General features: G+C 40.2%; 1 protein-coding gene across 1 annotated transcript in view; it reads right to left on the bottom strand.

Moving 5' to 3' along the window:
- LOC137892593 (collectin-12-like) overlaps positions 1-18,104 on the bottom strand; it is a 39,089-nt gene that overhangs the window by 2,095 nt on the left and 18,890 nt on the right. Inside the window, exons 3-22 of the mRNA XM_068737858.1 lie at positions 15,561-15,683; positions 13,153-13,239; positions 11,944-12,987; positions 10,910-11,515; positions 10,652-10,794; positions 10,404-10,513; positions 10,058-10,213; positions 6,773-6,873; positions 4,764-4,848; positions 4,415-4,490; positions 4,085-4,180; positions 3,813-3,959; positions 3,411-3,501; positions 3,078-3,273; positions 2,816-2,910; positions 1,618-1,706; positions 1,393-1,480; positions 1,182-1,236; positions 904-1,057; positions 64-173 (exon numbers count right to left, since the gene is read on the bottom strand). Of these exons, the coding sequence (XP_068593959.1) occupies positions 64-173; positions 904-1,057; positions 1,182-1,236; positions 1,393-1,480; positions 1,618-1,706; positions 2,816-2,910; positions 3,078-3,273; positions 3,411-3,501; positions 3,813-3,959; positions 4,085-4,180; positions 4,415-4,490; positions 4,764-4,848; positions 6,773-6,873; positions 10,058-10,213; positions 10,404-10,513; positions 10,652-10,794; positions 10,910-11,515; positions 11,944-12,987; positions 13,153-13,239; positions 15,561-15,683 (3,652 nt within the window). The remainder of the gene's footprint in view (positions 1-63; positions 174-903; positions 1,058-1,181; positions 1,237-1,392; positions 1,481-1,617; positions 1,707-2,815; positions 2,911-3,077; positions 3,274-3,410; positions 3,502-3,812; positions 3,960-4,084; positions 4,181-4,414; positions 4,491-4,763; positions 4,849-6,772; positions 6,874-10,057; positions 10,214-10,403; positions 10,514-10,651; positions 10,795-10,909; positions 11,516-11,943; positions 12,988-13,152; positions 13,240-15,560; positions 15,684-18,104) is intronic.

Genomic DNA, 18,104 nt, shown 5'->3' with positions numbered 1-18,104 from the left:
CGACTAACTTGTAATGTGCGTAGTGAACCAGAATAAGAAGCCACTGGGGCTTGTGAAACTCACCTGGGAGCTGGCTGACCAGGTATGGGGGTTCCAGGTGGAAGCTGCTCCATGGGGACAGTGTAACCCTGCACCGCGGCATACGGACCCGATGCAGGCTGACCAGGGTAGACCTGTGGTCAGAGTCATGAACAGTGAGTGTTACTGATGGAGGAAAGTCTAAGATCAAAAAGCAAGTAGGGATGGGAATCGAGAACCAGTTCCAGTTAAGTACTGGTTTCCAAAAGGCCCAATCAATCGGAATCTTATGCTTCCGAGGTTCATGATTTCTTTTATCAATGTCGACAAGTCTTCATGACAGTAAACTTTTTTTTTAATATTGACGAATTAATAAAGAATCAGATCTATAGGCAGCAGAATCTAAATTCCCCTCCAATACTGCAATTCAGACCAGTATCATGGAAAAATAGCAGGTAGGTAACCAAGGTTATCTAAATAATAATAAATAGTTGGCATCTTAATACTAATTTCTCCTCATGTTCGGATGCAAATCTAGACAGAATGTATACCTTTATATCTAAACCTTTCCTGAAATAGTTTTTTTTTCTCATCTGGAGTGCAACTGGGTTCAATCGAGATAGTTCTGGTATAATTTATGAGGTTTGGAGATACCGACTGAGGTACCAATTCAAAGAGCTTGTTGTGAAAAGTTTTGACCTTTTTGTGCAAAGAAAAGCATCACAATCAGTACAAGGAAAACATGTGTAACTGCCCCTTTAAGATTTAGGAAATTGTGCACATCCAGAATTTAGCTCGCACTCAAAACCCCATTGGTATGGTAGACAGTTTAGACTTTTATGCCTTTAAAAAAAATATATATTTCCGATTTGTAAGTGACTGTACCTGTTGTGCTGCGTTGGCAGGTTGCTGCATGTAGTACTGTTGGCTCTGTAGCTTGGCATACATGGCGTAAACTGGATCTTCATTCATTATCTTGGCATACAAAGACAGAGCTTCCATCACCTTCACATTCAGCTCCGACAGCTCCGAGTGCTTCCTGATGATACAAACCAGAAAATTACATTTAGATTTTCTTAATTTAATATTTACAGATTGAATTATGTAGATTTAAATACTTAAAACATTCTGCGGGAAAAACGTGTCACGTCAGCACAATGTACCTGTCTATGTCCTCCAACTTCTGGTCAATGAGGGGCCCCATTTGATTGCAGGCACCTGATTTAAATACAACAAATAGTTAGCGATTATATCTGTAGTCAACAATAATCCACCTTTTCAAAATAAAATATCGGATTAGCTTCACAATACTGACATTAACTTTTATCTCACTTACAGTCACTTCATACAGCATCAACCCGGAGTTCTGTTTACCTTCCAACTGTAGCAACTCAACGCTGTCCGACTGGTTGTCTGTGGGATCTGCACTCTGGATCATCTGCAGCAGCTGGTCCATTTTGTCCTGAAGGATTTCAATAATCATGTGATGACACTTTTACAGATATTTGTGATGTTCTAGATACATTCTAGATAGATACATCGAGAACTCAATGAGGCAGAAAAAGCATCGTGAGCAAGTGTTCACACGAGGGAACTTACTTCGTCTATATACACAGGCTCTTGTTCAGGCTCTATGGTCTCCACCTGGATGTCCTCACTGAACTGCACCGTCTTCTTCTCCGTCTTCACTGCAGATTTCCAAATAACAGCAAATGCGGCAGCAGCAAAACAACGTAACAGTATAAATCAGTTCTACAGATTTAGGAGGTCAGGGTGCGCTGACTGGACACTCAGTTACGGTCGGATACTAGCGCGAAAGACTAGTTCAAAAGTAACTATGTTACGAGCTATTGACAAAAGGTTTTGATGTTCATATTTGTATGTTGAAACACAACCCAATAACGCTCATGAGATGTCCTCATCATGTTTGATTATTGGAGGTGTTTTTACATGAATGGAGGAAGGAAAGCAAAGATAGTAGAACCCACACATGCAGTATGAGTGTTTTGAGGGATGACACACCTGCAGAAGCATCATGCCAAAGAATATGATGAATAAGCAACAAGAGATAAAATAAAAAATGTGACAAAGCAATAAACATTCAGAGAACCTAACCCTTTCTGTGGGGTTAGGTCCTCATGTTAATACAAAATAACAAAACAACCGATCTAGATTTAAACTGTTCACACTTGTGTGTACCACCAAGTACGTTAATTCCTTTCAAAACATTTAAAAACAGCGATGAGTTTTAGAACTAAAATAAGGAGCTCAATTGTCCTGTGGATTAACCACATCTGACATTAACAATAGTATAAATAAATAAACTATATATCCTCTGAAATTTACAGTGGATGAATAGTTGTGTGGCCACGCACGCACGCAGCAATGAAGATGTTAGATGCTTAGTGAATTAAAAAGAGCTTGAGGAACACTATGAGACTTAAATGTATAATATGAATGGCTTACAAAAGAAAAGAAAAATTATTCTGAGCAGACACTGAAAAGTGTTAAAAGCAGTATACGAAATGGAAAGAGTTGTATAAAGAAGAGCAAATCTGTCCAAAATGCTGTCAGAGAATTTCTCCTATGCCTTCCCAGAAGTACGGGCATTGTTGCAGTTTACTGCATATGATAACCCACTGATCACTTTCTGTTGATGACCAATGTCTTGTTGGTCTTTGCATTGTTTGACCAGCTGTGTGCAAATGATGAAGCATTTCCCACTCTAGGATCAATAAAGCAATATTGCTAATGGACTAAAAGGCCTATCAAAGAACTGAAGATGAAATGTACTCACTCATCTCAGGCTCTGCAGTGAGGTCAGCTGTGACAAAGTTAGAGGGGAACAAACCCACTCCCTGGTATGTTTCCCCTTTCCACCAGTTGGGGTCACTGAAATAAAAAAGAAAGAAAAAGTAAACACACAGAAATCAAAAAACAGATTTAAACTGTAATAAGATCTCATTGGCTCACCACCTCAACCTCAATCCGCTCAGTCACGTGACAAATCCTTGCATGCCGTTTTTCCCTACTTACAATTTGTGTGTGTAAAAATTCACCTATCGTCCAGGATGGTGATGATTTCCCCCGACTTGAAGGTGAGCTCGTTGTCCTCAGCGGCCTCAAAGTCGTAGATGGCGCGGACTTTCCTGCCATCAGACTTGTGCGAGGAGAGCAGGCCGGAGGTGTTCGGGTAAAGGCCCGACAGGGAGGTCTGCGGCTGCTGACGTTGCTCCTTCAGAGACAGCTCGATAGCTGCACACAAAAGAGACGCACACATTTCTCCAGTGACGTCTGAGCATTGAAGAAGTCCAGTGTCCAGAACAAGGCTGAAAACCCTAAATAAGCATTTCAGTGTGCAATCTAATTGTGTGATCTGCTAGTGTCCTTACCTTTGGCCAAATCTTCTTCTTCTTTCTTGTTTGTTGAGGTGGTGGGATCCTTTGCCACTAAAGCAGGGCTTGCTTTTGCTTGCTCGGCAGCCTGTGAAAAGAAAAACAATAATCACATGCTCATGTGAATCAACTAGAAGAATAAAAAGATAAGTGTGGGTCTCAATGTTTAAGCAAAACAACCTAAAATTATCCAATTATATAAAAACCTTTTTGTTAGATCATTTTCTGGCATGATATATGGGACGCAAGAGAGGAGTACGACATCCAACACAAAGACGAAATTGAAATGAGGGTCTTGCAGTTGTATGGTCTGGATCTGACTCACCACCGTAAATAAAGTAATTTAAAAATGTACTTTTCACATATAGAGTATGCTAAAATTCCACTCGACACACCTACCTGGGACCCCACAGCTGGGAAAGTAACACCCTGCTCACGTAGATTCTTGATCATTGCTGAGATCAGACTGAGTTGGGGATCGTTGCGGAAGTCCTCTGCCCACTCCACCATCAGGGCTTTCAGCTTTTCACACACCTTGGGGTGGCCCTGGGGACAATCATACAAAGGCACATCATAAGAACAAGGGAAATGGATGCAGCATGATCTAATTTCAAGTAATCAAACATAATTAAAGGGGACAACACACTGAAATCAAAAGTCACATCACAAACCTTGTTTAGGACGTTACTGACTTCACTGGCAAACTCTCTGGAGCACACCTCCAAGTGGAATATCTTCCCACAGTTTGAGACACAAGCACCAAGGAGCTGTGAGGACATGCAAACAGTTCATCAGACTCATTATTTAATCCATGGCAACATTTGACAAACATGTCGCACTTATTAGGATATAACTTATCACAGAGGAAAGTTGGTTACTCCACTCGCTCACATCTCAGTGAAACGTTAACTATAGATGAGAAGAAGACTACATGATGCCCCCAAGAACCAAACAATTACTGTACACTTATACCAAACATTGTTTGTCAACAACCTGCTTACAGTCAATGCCTGCATGGCCACATGAGGATCCTTATGGTTCACTCTTCTCATTATAGAGCGGAGACATTCTTTAGGCCTGCAATAGAAGAAATCAAAAGGTTGTGGAGATTAACTGCTTGGTAAGGACCAAAAAACAATCCAGCTATGTGGAATAGAATATGACACTATATAGGTTTTTTTTATGAACATTAAGGTATCAATATTTATCTTCAATTACTCCATGTGCACCTGGACCCTGAGCTCTATCTCCAACCCTGGGTTACGTGTGTTTTACGTTTGAAAAACCTTAAAGGGAAACTTAATCCAGTGTCTGATGAATGTGTTTGTGTGTCAGGTTTAGTTAACTTACCCAGTGCGTGACTGCCCTATCTTATCACAAATATCCAGAATGAGGCCCCAGTCCTCAGCTGTGTTCATCTCACTGGTTGCTTTCTCTGCAGGAAAGAAGCAAAACAACCAACAGAAGCGTAAAAGTTAAAGATTGCGCAAAAGCACTTTTCAGGATTTATTCTATTTAGAGGCAGAGAGGAGAGGTGATGATCCTCCTAGGATCAGAAATAATAAAGCCTCTTTAACCAAAAATTGCAATTGCAAGCTGTGTGTGTGTGTGTGTGTGTGTGTGTGTGTGTGTGTGTGTGTGTGTGTGTGTGTGTGTGTGTGTGTGAGAGAGAGATCCTTTCCTTTTTTGTTAATCATACAAATGAGCATAAACAGACAAAATAACAGAAGGCCCTGTAGTAAATACCAATCTGAAGCTCATGTTTAGTTTTTGTGATGAAACAATCGGCCGTATCAATTTAGTTTATTTGAGACTGTAGCTTGTGCCATTAGGAATATATGCCATTAAGTGTCTTTAAGTGGTGGTGAGTGTTCCTCTTCTCTACTGCACTCTTCCGGTCTTTGGCATAAGTCATCATTATTTTTTTGGGACTACTCGTGCCAAATTACATAATTGTGTACTTGACTTATCTTGCAAGTTACCTAATGTTTCCATAGAAATTCACTAATAAAAGTGGTGAAAGTAAGACCTCATATAAATCTGACACATATTGTTATCCAGTCATGAAGTACATTTCGGCTAAACACTGAAAAAATGCACCGACAAACGTGGTCACAAGTCAGGGTGGGCGAGATGATATTATATATACCATGTGAAGATATTAAGTTGCTATACCATTTATACTGTTGTTGTTGTTATTCCATTGGATATTTATATAATTCTAACATCAATGTGATAAAGTCAATTGATTTTTAAAGTATTTAATTTGCTGTATAAGCCCCCCAAAAAACAGGATTTGTGTCAGGTTATTTATTCATTAACAGGTTCTCAATTGTTTTACAGAAAATGTACCATATTAACATTCATTTTTATAGGTCGTCTCTCTATCCTGTTGCATCACAACCCAATGCAGAACTCTGGGTGTTTAGCAGCAAGACTACTCACAAGTTGTTATTATTATTGTTATATACATATACTCTGCAATATTGGATAACAAATACCATAATAGGATGATTTTATTTACATCCTCAACCCCTGCTTACAAGTAGAGGATCACCAACACATAGATATTAACAGCTTATTTATACACAATCAGAACAAAGAGCCTGAAAATAACCAGTCGAGCTGAAATAACACTCGAGAGTCCAAACATACCCATCATAAGCTTTACTAAATTAGCATGTACTGCTAGTTTTGAGGGCCATAGTTTTGTACAATAGACTGTCTACTGTTTTATATGGCACTGCATCATTAGTTGGGCGTGTGTGTACTTCTTCCACGCCCTGCACACTGTAACGTGACGTGCTAATGACGTGTTGAAGAGACGAGGAGATGTTAGAGTCATCATATTGGGTCGCTAACATACGATGGGATACAGTGAGATGATGAGGAGGCAGATGGCTAGCTAGACAACATCTCTGTCTCATGTCTATTAACAATTAACCTGACCAAAGTAAATCTCATGTTTACAAATAATGTAACTTGAAACAGACAAACACATATTGCAAGTATTAACTCTTCAAATACACTCTGTGAACGTTACCAAAATGCAAGTTGCTGCTAGCGAACAGCTAAATCTCCACATATAATATAAGGGTGCAAGCTAGTTAGCCTTAACTGTGCTCCTTGGCTAACAGAGCGAATCACAACAAACAAAACAGACCTTAATATACGTGGACTACAGCATGTCAGTGAATGTAGACTACAATATGTACTACAAGACAGCAGTACAGCATTAGTACCAAAGCTCTTGAGGGTATTATTTAAAGTTAATACAGCTGAAGGACACATACAAAGATGTATTATCGGAGCTACGTCGGCTAGCCTGCTACAAATAGCCTCCAGTTGTGATTACTCACCAACATCTTGGTCAAATGGGTTTGTCGTGAAGAGAGGCATTGCTGGTGTGTTCGCAACAGATTTCACCTTCCTCCAGTTATGCTCGTTCCCTTTTGTATGTTATTTCATACAATATACACGCATAGTAACGACAACTTCATGAATGTCAAATGCAACTGGCTGGTTCTATTCTACACAGTCACTGCTTCGCCAGACGGCAACAAGCGAAGCATGCTGGGTAATTGAAGCCGACAGTCGCGTGTTAAATTGACTGCTTTCGCCAACTTTAATTCATAAAAACACTCACACAGCTGTTAACGTGTCTGAATTGACTGCACATTAGAGGAAATGAACCATAAGCTACAAATTGCCCTAAAAAAACAAACATGTCATCGTCAGGTGATGGTGGTCATGTGACGTTAGCTCATCGCGTTGACCCTGCGCTGACCACGAAATCTTCTTAACCAAATGTACTCATCAAGTCAGTTTAATCTTTTCCCCAACGGTTACGTTATAACTAATATATGTGTGTGAGTGTGTGCATTCCGCCTGGTACGAGGTAGATTCATTTAAAAATAATTTGTTGTCAATCAGTAGTTAATTAAATACCCATAGCATTATAATAATTACCAGGGTTAACAAGTCACTGATTTAAAGAGAGAAAAAAAGAAAAATATTACAGAGCAGTTCCACTTTGAAATGCTCACACAGAATGTATTGTACAGTACATTTATTTTGGGTTTGTTCTAAAATATAAATACCCTAAATACTGTATATCTATATATAGAACATAACATATACAACATACAGAAACATGATTACATGACCCCACTACATCCCTTTCATGTTTATTTATTTGCACTATCTGTATGTTGTTGGGAATTTTTGCTCATATCTTTATTTCTACACATAAATATTATTTAACATAAATATATATGCATATGCAATTACTATTTGATCAAGTGTAAAGCATACACTCCTTCTCACCACCCCTGTGTTTGTGTGTTTGTAACTAACCACATTTACTTTACTTTACTTGAATGTATAATTCAGAAGAACAACAACTAAATTATTCTGTGTATTTTAGGTAAAACTCTCTTGATCCCAGAAGGAAATTGACAAGCTACCCACTACATAAAGTAAAATTTACTCCACCTTTAAATAAAGTGTTCTCTATACGTAATTCCAATTATATATTAGTTTATTTTAATGCTTATAATTTAGTTTTTCTAATTAAGTAAAAATACTTATTCCATCACTGATTAATAGCTTTATGTTTATGTACTGCTATTCCATAACTTTCACAAATCTAAAGATTTAATCTTGTCAAGTTAATTATATTAGCAAATTACTATTTACATATTTTTTTTAATCTAAAAGATCTCATTCCAAAGTTAAGGCAGTAACAATGACTATATATCTTGGTGTTTGAAATATATGGAAGATGTACTGCCATTTTTAATCTTGTTCTACATGATTCCCCTATATGTCTGATTGTTGTACATTGGTTTTGTTAAAAAAAAAGACTATAGAAAGATTATAAAAAGCTACAAATAAATAAAAGGATGCAGATGTGCATGAGTCTGATATAATTGATATATCAATTAGGAGTTGCCTTTCTTCATTAGTTTTTATAAACATTTATTGAACAAATAAATGGCATTTATTACCATATTTCATTGGACAAAAAGCACTGAGTCCACACAGTTTCTTTACCATTTTATTGTGATCCATAGGAACTTGGTAATTTCATTAAGGCATAATGGGCCTTGAGCAGATTACAAAATGCTACTCAGTCCTTAAGCATTATATGAATTGGAAAAGGTTGATCATACAACAATAACAACTGATTATGCAAATTATAAACATGTAACATATTTCACATATTTGGCATAATGACTAAATCAGCATATGATGGCTACATTACAAACATTTTACATATTGTTAATGTGTGCCTCACTGTATACAAATCATACTGGCAGTCTAAATTCTAAGAAATACTGTCCTTCATAAAACAGCAGCACTGCTCACACTGAGCATCTATTCTCAAAAAGAAAAATTCATTTTTAGAAAGGTGAATTTAATTTCTTTATTTCTATTTATTATCCGAGTTTGCAGTCATTTGCTGATAGTGAGTAATTCCTCATCATTTTCCACGGAGCTTATTTCTAATCACAGTTGTGAAGTATTTGACAGTATAAAAATAGTTCCACTTTATTAACAACAGAATCCTCTGATATGGATTTTTTGAAATAATAAAAAATGAGAAGGCTGCCAAGAAATACAACAATATGAAATTCAATCCCAACCAACAATGTATCTTTTTGTGAAATATTATTTACAGATACACCTGTACAACGGCGGTTGACTTAGTAGAGCCTAAATAAATGTATCCTTCAGTACAAATACCAAATCAATACAATAGTGGGCTGGGTCTGTGCATGCCTTTTGCAGCATACTTGTAAAGTGCCTTTAAGACAAAGACCAGTCCAAGTCTCAGTGATGCTTGACAGAGTCCTCTAGTCATCTAGAGCTCCTCCTCATGTCCTTCATTATCCTCGCATCTTCAACCTCAACTTCAGCCTCTTCACCATTCTCCCAGAGACAGCTCACACTGCCATCGATGGATGCTATAAAACGGGAACTTCCACTGTGAAGAGAACACATATGGTACATTTTAACATCTTTATGATGTGCTTACAGGCTGATATATTACAACTAAATATGGTAATCTGCAAACTCATTATAATGATGAAGTACACACAGATAAAAATGTTGCACCACAGATTGATGCAGACAAACTCCAGGCCTAAGAGGCTCCGAATCATGGAAAGTTTCATCCATTACGTTTCCAGGGCAACTGAGTAAACTCTACTGATGAGGATCATGCAATGTGGTCAAAAGCTCCAGACCTTTAGCTAGATTATTTTGTCACTGGGCTCTGGGCTATTTAGAGTAAATCCCATTTTCACCATCCTGGTGATCAGAAATACCTGCACTCACTTTTCATGAAGTGTTTCTCAAATGGGGGTACTTGTACCCCTGGAGGTACTTTAGAATACTACAGTTTCAGTAACATTTGCTAAGAACTACAGCGCTCAGCTGGTTTCAAGATATTCCAACTCAAGATTTAGATCTTGAGTAGGGATGAATGGGGCTGAGTACCACAGAGTACTGACAGTAAAACTTTGTTGATTGTGGTCTTTACATGGGATTTGTTGGCAGACTATTGCCACCGCTATACTTTAAAACATATTCACGCACAAATACACAGAACAAAAATCATTTAAAAAGGTCTCATATACAGAAGGTACTGACAGTCAGAGGCACGTTCACAGATGAAACCGATGCGGTCTGTGCAGTAGAAATCATTCCAGTTGGCATTATGGATCAGGCCAGCACAGTCCTCGCCTTCTTCATGGCCATGGGTCCAGTTATCCGGCTGGCCAGGCTTCCACTTCCTAAGAGCAACAACATGAAGAATTATATATTAAAGCTGAAGCATCATACATGATCTTTGTTAGTAGGCCTGTTGTTTTGGAATATAATGAAGCCAGGAATCAAGTCAGAAATCACTCAAACATAGTAATTCTATCTGCTTAATTGCAAATTTATAATTATTTGTTGAACCAATTTTGCAGGTTTACTCACTTCAAAACTGGTAAAGTTCCATCCACCCACTTCCAGACATTTTCCTCTTCCCTGTCAGTTAGACCCAGCCAGAAATAGCCTTTTCCTGCAATTGCATCTCTCACAAATTGCTATGGATAGAGGAGCAAAAGATGTTTGAGAGGAAAATCAGTTCAGAAAAAAACAAGTCTGGGATTTTAAAATTAGGTTTCCTTCTTTAAAGTCACTGAATGTTTTAAAAATAACTATCGGGGTCATATCTCGCTTACATGTTCCTCATTGTCGTTGATAATGAGCATTAGAGATGACATGTTAGTACAAAACTGGTTGGACTCGTCAAAGTTGAGCCTCTGAGGACCAGAGGAGAAGTAATAGCAGCTGTCTCCAAACCTTCTGAACTCAGCTGGGCAACCTGGAATTAATTATTTATAGAATATCAATTAAAAGTAAAATCATATGTCAAATGTTATTAGAATTTGTAAAAATGTACTTAGAATGGGCCACCTTAATTTAAACATTTAACTCACCAGGTGCTGGAGCAGTGGTGACAGGGGGCTGGATCCGCCGGGACACGGAGCCTTGTGGTTCCTCTGCTGGTTTAGGGGGTTGAGGGGGTTTGGGGGGTTGGGGTGGTTTGGGGGCTTGAGGTGGTTTGGGGGTTTCAGGGAGCATAGCGGGCCTCGTGGGTTGAGGCGGCTTTAAAAATGGAGGTGCAGGCGCAGGTATCCCTGGTAACCCTGGAGGACCAGGAGGGCCAATGGGTCCAACAGGCCCCCGAGACCCATCGTGCCCTGCAGATCCTGCTGCTCCTCTGGGCCCTTGAGGCCCCATTGGTCCCAGCAACCCTGACAGTCCATCCCTACCGGGAATCCCCGAAGCCCCAGGGTCACCCTTTTCACCAGAGGTTCCAGGTCGACCTCCAGACCCTCTCGATCCTTTAGCCCCTGTAAGACCCCGAGCCCCGATTGGACCCTTTGGACCTGTCGCACCTGGTGGTCCAGCAGCACCTTTCTCTCCTTTAGGTCCCACCAACCCTGGCATCCCTTTGTCTCCCTTATCGCCCTTTTGTCCTGGCTGGCCCACTGTTCCCTGTGGACCCTTATCCCCCCTGAGGCCCTTTGGACCTGGTGGACCTGAAACATAGTAACAGCAGATGAGTTTGTCCGAATGTCCTAGGGTGTTAACATGTTTCAAAAAGATCTACTTTGGTATTTTTAGTTAGTTTACATTATTTTGTTGATAGTATTAGTGTACTAGAGACCTGACATAGGTGTTATCCAGAACTTAGTCAATGTGGTTCTTTAAGATCTAAATCCTTTCATTGCATAGAGCCAACATTTGGAGCAGTTTACCAGATGAGGGGAGATACTCTGAATTTAATAGTTTTTAAAAACAGCTGTAAAACATTTTTAATCAAGGAAATGTAAGGACTAGATATTTGTAAATGTATTTGTTATTTTAGTACATTTGGAGAATAAATAATAACTAAATATAAATCATCCTATCATTTTAAACATTTTTCACTATTTCCAGGATACGTCAGTGCGTCTTGTATTCTTACCCTGCAGGATGGTGAAGTTGGTAATGAGCTGTGAGTGCTTGCTGTCCACCAGCTTCATCTCCTCCATCACCACAGATATGCTGCTGACCTCTTTGTCCACTCTGGCTGCCAGCACATCTTGCTCTGCGCGCTGGTCTTTGCTATCTGCCATGACCTCCGTCACACTAACATTCAGCTCCAGTAACAGGTCTGAATGTCGCATCACCGTCTCGGCGCACGATCTCAGGCCATTCAGGTCGGAGCTGATCGCACCTAGGAGCTGCGTGGCGAAGCTTACGTTTCCAGTCACACGGTCCATGTCATTCTCATGTCTGTCTAGTCGTGATTCCATCTTATCAAACTTAGATGAGGTGGCGTTATCGTGGTCTCTCTGGTGGTCCATCAGCTCATGCAGGCTCTGGCCATGCTCCTCATTGAGAGCGGAGGTGTTCTGGATCTCGCTGGCTAGCGTGCTGAGCTGAGCCCCCAAGTCATCCAGAGCTTCTCCATTGGAACGGGCCAGGGCTGAGTTATTGGCTGCCAAAACCTGGAGGTTCTGGACCTTTTCCTTAAGCCACTCTGTGTCAGCTCGGTTCTGTCTGGACGTCTGCTGCAGCCCCTGATAGTCATTTTTCAGTTTCTGCACCGCCTGGCCTGCGCCTTCCACCGTCTTCTGCAGCGTGCTGAGCAGATTGCGCTGCTGGGATTGGGTGATGTTTAGTGCACTGACACTAACCTGGGTCTGGCTCTGCACTTTGACCTGGCCCTGTATCTCAGACTGGAGTCGCGCAGTGTCTGTCTGGAGGTCGTCAATCATGCCACTGTAGGAGGCCAAAGTCTGGTTGACCCCACGCAATGAGGCCTCGTTGCCTTGCATAAAACCCTGCAGGGAGACGTGGCCGTTCTGCATGTCATCTCCTGTGATCTGAAGTCCGTCCAGCAAATCCCTGTTCCTGGTTGCCCTGAGGGCGATATCGTTCAGTTGGTTCTGTAAGGCCTCCAGATCTGACTTGAAGGTCTTGATGTTACTTGTGGCATTTCCTGACTTCTCTCCTGTCTGATCATCTGAAAAGGTGACACACACAAAAATTACTCTAAAGAAAACAAAAATATGGTAAAATGTCAAAGTCAAAAAGCATCTCCTTGCACTTCAAATTTTGTTCCCAGCTATCGTTGGTGAAAAAATAAAAATGCATATTTGATATCCAATCTTATGTTTATGAGACTTACCTAGTTTCTTTAAGTCTGTCTCCACAGCGTTGATCTTGCCTCCATAATTCTGCATGCCCTCTGTGACATTGTCCATTCTCTGGACCACTGACAAAAGAGGAACGAGAAGGTATAAATAGATCATTACGGTTACAGTTATGTTAAACAGACAATATTGTAATAACAGATTATTTATAAATTATCTATTATTATCTAACAGCATTAACAGCAGTTAAAAGCAGCTCCACATTCACAAGCTACAACCTTAAAACCTTGCTTACACAATAATGCATCAGTATTGACAATCCAATATATATTAATTGACACTACTGTTTAATGAGAACTTTAACTTCTAAAGGAATGATTTGATATGGTATTGCTACCTTTACTTTGGCAAAGCATTTCTCCACTTCCTCCACTTATACATAAATATTACACCATAACATGAAAAATCTGAATTTCCTGAGCTAAACTGATTGTGAACAGCAGAGGGTGCTGCTGTATTAATTTCGCTCCAGTAAATATCTGGAAACTCAAACAGCAATTTTGAAAGCAGGATGTTGAATCACATGGAGTTTCCTAAGTTTTTTGTAACCGGGCAATCTGTTGATCAATACAAACAAAGATTTTCAGAGAACATTCCCAAATTCAACGTCAAGAGTATAATCAATGTCAAACACATGATTAATACCACACGAGCACACTCTGACTCTGGTTCCACTTTCTCTGTCCACCTCACATCTGCAACAAGAGTCCATGTCCTCTCCTCCACCGTTTGTTTTTCTCTCGGTATGTGGGCGCCTAAAAACTGCACTGGAAAACATCCTTGGCTTTCACTGTTATCATTCCAGAAGTGACAATAACATGCACTTGGGACAAAAAACAACAAAAACAAATGGAGCCAGTTTTAAAGAGATTTTGGTCTCTTCCTCTAAAATGCTCATTTCTCTATCTTTTTCAGTAGTGACAAATACTGTATTTGTTGCCCATACATTCACTACTTACAACCTGGCCCTAAAAACAATGACGTATGTCTACCCCACAGTCCTGTATTGGAAAAGCATTATTGAGTTATATAAGGTTGCTAATTTGAGTAAGGCTTATTGGCTGCCTATTGTGAAGTTATGAGCCATACTTAGGCAGTTACCCAACATGAGGCCCAGCAGATTAATGCTGATCAATGCAGCAGGAGCACAAACTCAGTGACGCAGCAGCAAAGATTTTGATCAGTGCAGAAAGCTGTATTTATGTTTGCTGGTAAACTACTGCATGTGCTGTTTAAAGAGTGCAGAAGGGAAACAACACAACACACAGAAAACAGCCTTCACCGGTTTTCTTGCAAACGATTTTGGACACTTGCAGCCATTTGTGAGTCAACCTGTGGTTCATGAGACAACAAATTGCTACCAAGCCATAAAATCTCCTCTGGGTTGTTAAGCCAGGGCAGTCGCTGCATGGTCATCTGGTAGACATTAGAGCCAAACCACCAAAATCACATGGGCTTCACGCAAACACAGACCCAACGCTGGAAACCCCAAACAATCCTGACAGCACTTACAGGGCACGATTCAGATTTAGATCTTAATTTGTCGACCATATTTTGATAAAAATCATTCCTCACTGGATGAATGCCTCGTGTTGTCTGTCCAGGTCAGAGCGCCTGTGGAACAGGAAGAACTCAAGGATATTTTGAGGTTTTCTATGATAGATTGGGGCCACAAATGCGTGAGACTGAATAATACACAAAGTGCATTCCATATTGATGGCGCCTGAGATATGTGGAATTCCTTTCTGTTTCTATATTGCAGTTAGGACAATGTTGCAAAACAACTGTGTTTCCAATCTGGAGCTCTCCAAAAGATATCAATTCAGGTGAACGTAAACCATGTGTTCTGTCTCTTCAAGCGGTAAATCTTAGGCTGGACTCTCTTGACTTGTTTGGATTTAGTTTTACATTCTGTTGATGTTGATGTTGATGTTTAACAGGTAATGTTTCCACGGTTACAATCTTAGTTTAGCATGACAGCATGCTAACATTTGCCACTTTCCAATGTAGGTTTTTAGTCTTAAACCAAAGTATTGGTCTAATTAAGGATCTTGATCTGATTATGGTGAAAAGTCAGGAGATCACCAAAGTCAGTAAGATACATCCTCTGGGGACCCTGAATGTATGTACAAACATTCAGGGCAATCTGTCCAATCTTAGGCTAAAACAACAGAAGATTGGTATAAAATAAGATATCTTATCCCTCATTGATGTCATCATTTTTAAAGAACCTTTGGACTGTGACTCTGAAACACACTCTTATTATTCTTATTTTTCTGTGTTGAATGTACGATTAAATGTAGTTGGATTTGTGTTATGTGACCACATTTTTAAAATCTACATTTAGCAGACACACGAAAAACACAGTTCAGTTTAGACTTACCTTTGTATCCGAGGACGGCCACTGCTATGGTGAGCAGGGCACAGAGCACATAGAGCAGTGCAATAGCCGCCCTCAGCGCCCAGTCATTTTTGCACTTGGTGCACTCCGTTCCCTCCTGAATTCCTGCAACATACAACAGAATTTGCATCACAAACCGGTGTACAGTATTCAGTAGGTCTGAGCAGTATTAACACAAATGTTGTGCAGCAGGGAGTTGATAAAAATAAACCAAAGACTTTCATTCAAAAATGGGATATTGTTTTTCATTTCATAACTAAGTTTAGTTCTGCGTGTCTAAAGTGTGACACGCTGTGCCTTTCTTCAGCCAAGTCTCAATTGAAAACATTTGCCCTCATGAATAAATGACTCAATATGAAACTTTAAAAAACGCTGCACATGTGTTCGCCATACGACCCAGAAACCGAGACAAAACAGTACCATTCCACTTAATGTGTCATTCCTCGTTGCCATCCAACCTAAAATCCCAGTGCAGTGAAATCTTTGGGCATTCATGTCACAGATGTTCACTAGTCTTACCCTTTTGTCCTGAAAACAACCAACACCATGTGATACAATGCTAAACATTATACTATAGGCAGGATGTTTACTTGACTTCATTAGAGCTGACCATGTAGCCTCTGGCGAGCAGAGTGAGAGGGCAGCTGGTGCTTCACAACCGGCAACAAAGATCTTTGTGCAGATGGAACAAAACTTAAATCAGATTATAGAGGAAGAGAGAATTTCTGGAAACATGTAACACTTTATCAGACAGGAAGGTTGTGAAACAAAACGGTTTATCGTACACTTTTAATGTTGTCAGGACAAACTTGTCTTAAGGGATTTGGTGGCATCCTGCGGTGTGGGTGCAGATTGCAACCAACTGAATACTCCTCCGCTCACCCCTCCCTTTTCCAAATATGCGTAACGTGAGCCGCCGAGTGTAAAACCATGGTAACGCTGTTCACCTAGCTCCAAGGCCATCCTTACCGTAATAACACTACTTTAGGAGCAGCGGATGTTGTTTTTTTCGGCTAATCTGGCGGTTTGATTACAACCTGTCTGATCACTTGACTGCTTGTGCACCATTTTGCATTGATTTAAAATACAAAACATGGCCCTTGGCAGTTTGGGTAAGTCAATTGTTGACATCTTCACATGACTTCAGAGTATGAGAGGCCTGTCTCTGTCACCCGTGATGGGACTGAATGTGTAGCCACAAGAGGCTCCATCCTTCCCAGCAGTGGGCCTGGACCACCAGAGGGGTACTGGACCCACACATCTGTGCAAACATCACATCTGACCACCTCAAAGGGGCCCAGCTTTGGACCCACAGTCATAGATATGCAGGCCGCTGTTGTCCTTATGTGTGCCGAGCGCCTCATGATAGGAGCCAGAGTGGCGAGCTCCATCAGAGAACCCCCCCCCCACTGGTCCTGACCACATGCTGCTTAAAGGACAACATCACACCATGTAAACAAGCAGCCGACCTTTCGCAGGTTCTGGGTCAAGAGCAAAGCAGGGGGGTGGTATTTCTGTGTTCATTAGAGTTTGAACATGGCGGCAGTATAATGTGTGTATCTCGTGCTTTCCGGTTCACTGAATTTCAAATACTTTCTCACAGTCAAAACTCATTCACCCAGACTTATTGCCCTTCTTCATGCTTCAATAATTAACTTTTCTACAAACCCCCCACTATTAACATAAAACAACAGATTCTTCTCGGTACAATGCCCTCACATACCTTTATTATTACATGTCAGATTGTGTCATAAAACACACAGCATGAATTGTAAAAAGCCTCACCGTGACATTTCTGCCATCAGTCTGTAGTTTCAAATTGTGTTCATGACTGGACTAATTTTGATGTTTTTCAAGAAAAAAAAGACCAAATCTCTGGTTCTGCTGTATCAATTTAGAAAACTTTCCATTTTTTAGGAGTAAAATTCTGAATCTGTGGTGAGGCGGCAGCAATGAAAAATGTTCCATCACCTTTGGATTCTGACTTGGATGGAGGTTCAAGCTATTTGGTCATCATGGGAAAAGTTGGTGTGTACAATGGTAAAATCATAACCAAAAATGAAAGAGCCTTAACTGTCAGGACTTTAACTTTAAAGTTAACAACATCACATACTGTGTTGTAGAACCTGGCAGGGACAGGTTTCTCACAGCAATGATGCTTCCACTGAACTAACATGGTAACTCATTCTGGGCAGAGCAGCCAGGGTTGCAACATTTTCCCACTGGAGTGTTTTCCGTTCCCCTAATAGGGATTTTGCTTAAGCAACAGAGATGCGGCACACAGTAATGATGTAAGTAAGTAGCTGCACTATTCTGTTAAAAGTAAATCCAGAACGAAAACAAAAATACTGGGGTTCTTTATTCATACTAGATGTCGGCCAAGTAGTTCTTTGATGACTGGCTTTGTCATAATTACATCCACAGAGGATGATAAAGGTATGTTAATGTATTAATCATGGTAAATTATAGTTAACATTTTTGAGACTGAACTCCTACTGTCTCCTGATGATGATAACCTAGCACGCT

The sequence above is a fragment of the Cebidichthys violaceus genome, unplaced genomic scaffold (genome assembly GCF_023349555.1).
Source record: "Cebidichthys violaceus isolate CVI_PGR_0920_01 unplaced genomic scaffold, fCebVio1.0.p SCAF_8, whole genome shotgun sequence".
NCBI lineage: Eukaryota > Metazoa > Chordata > Actinopteri > Perciformes > Stichaeidae > Cebidichthys > Cebidichthys violaceus.
The sequence above is the reverse complement of the archived record's forward strand: the minus strand, read 5'-3'. Positions and strand labels throughout refer to the sequence as shown.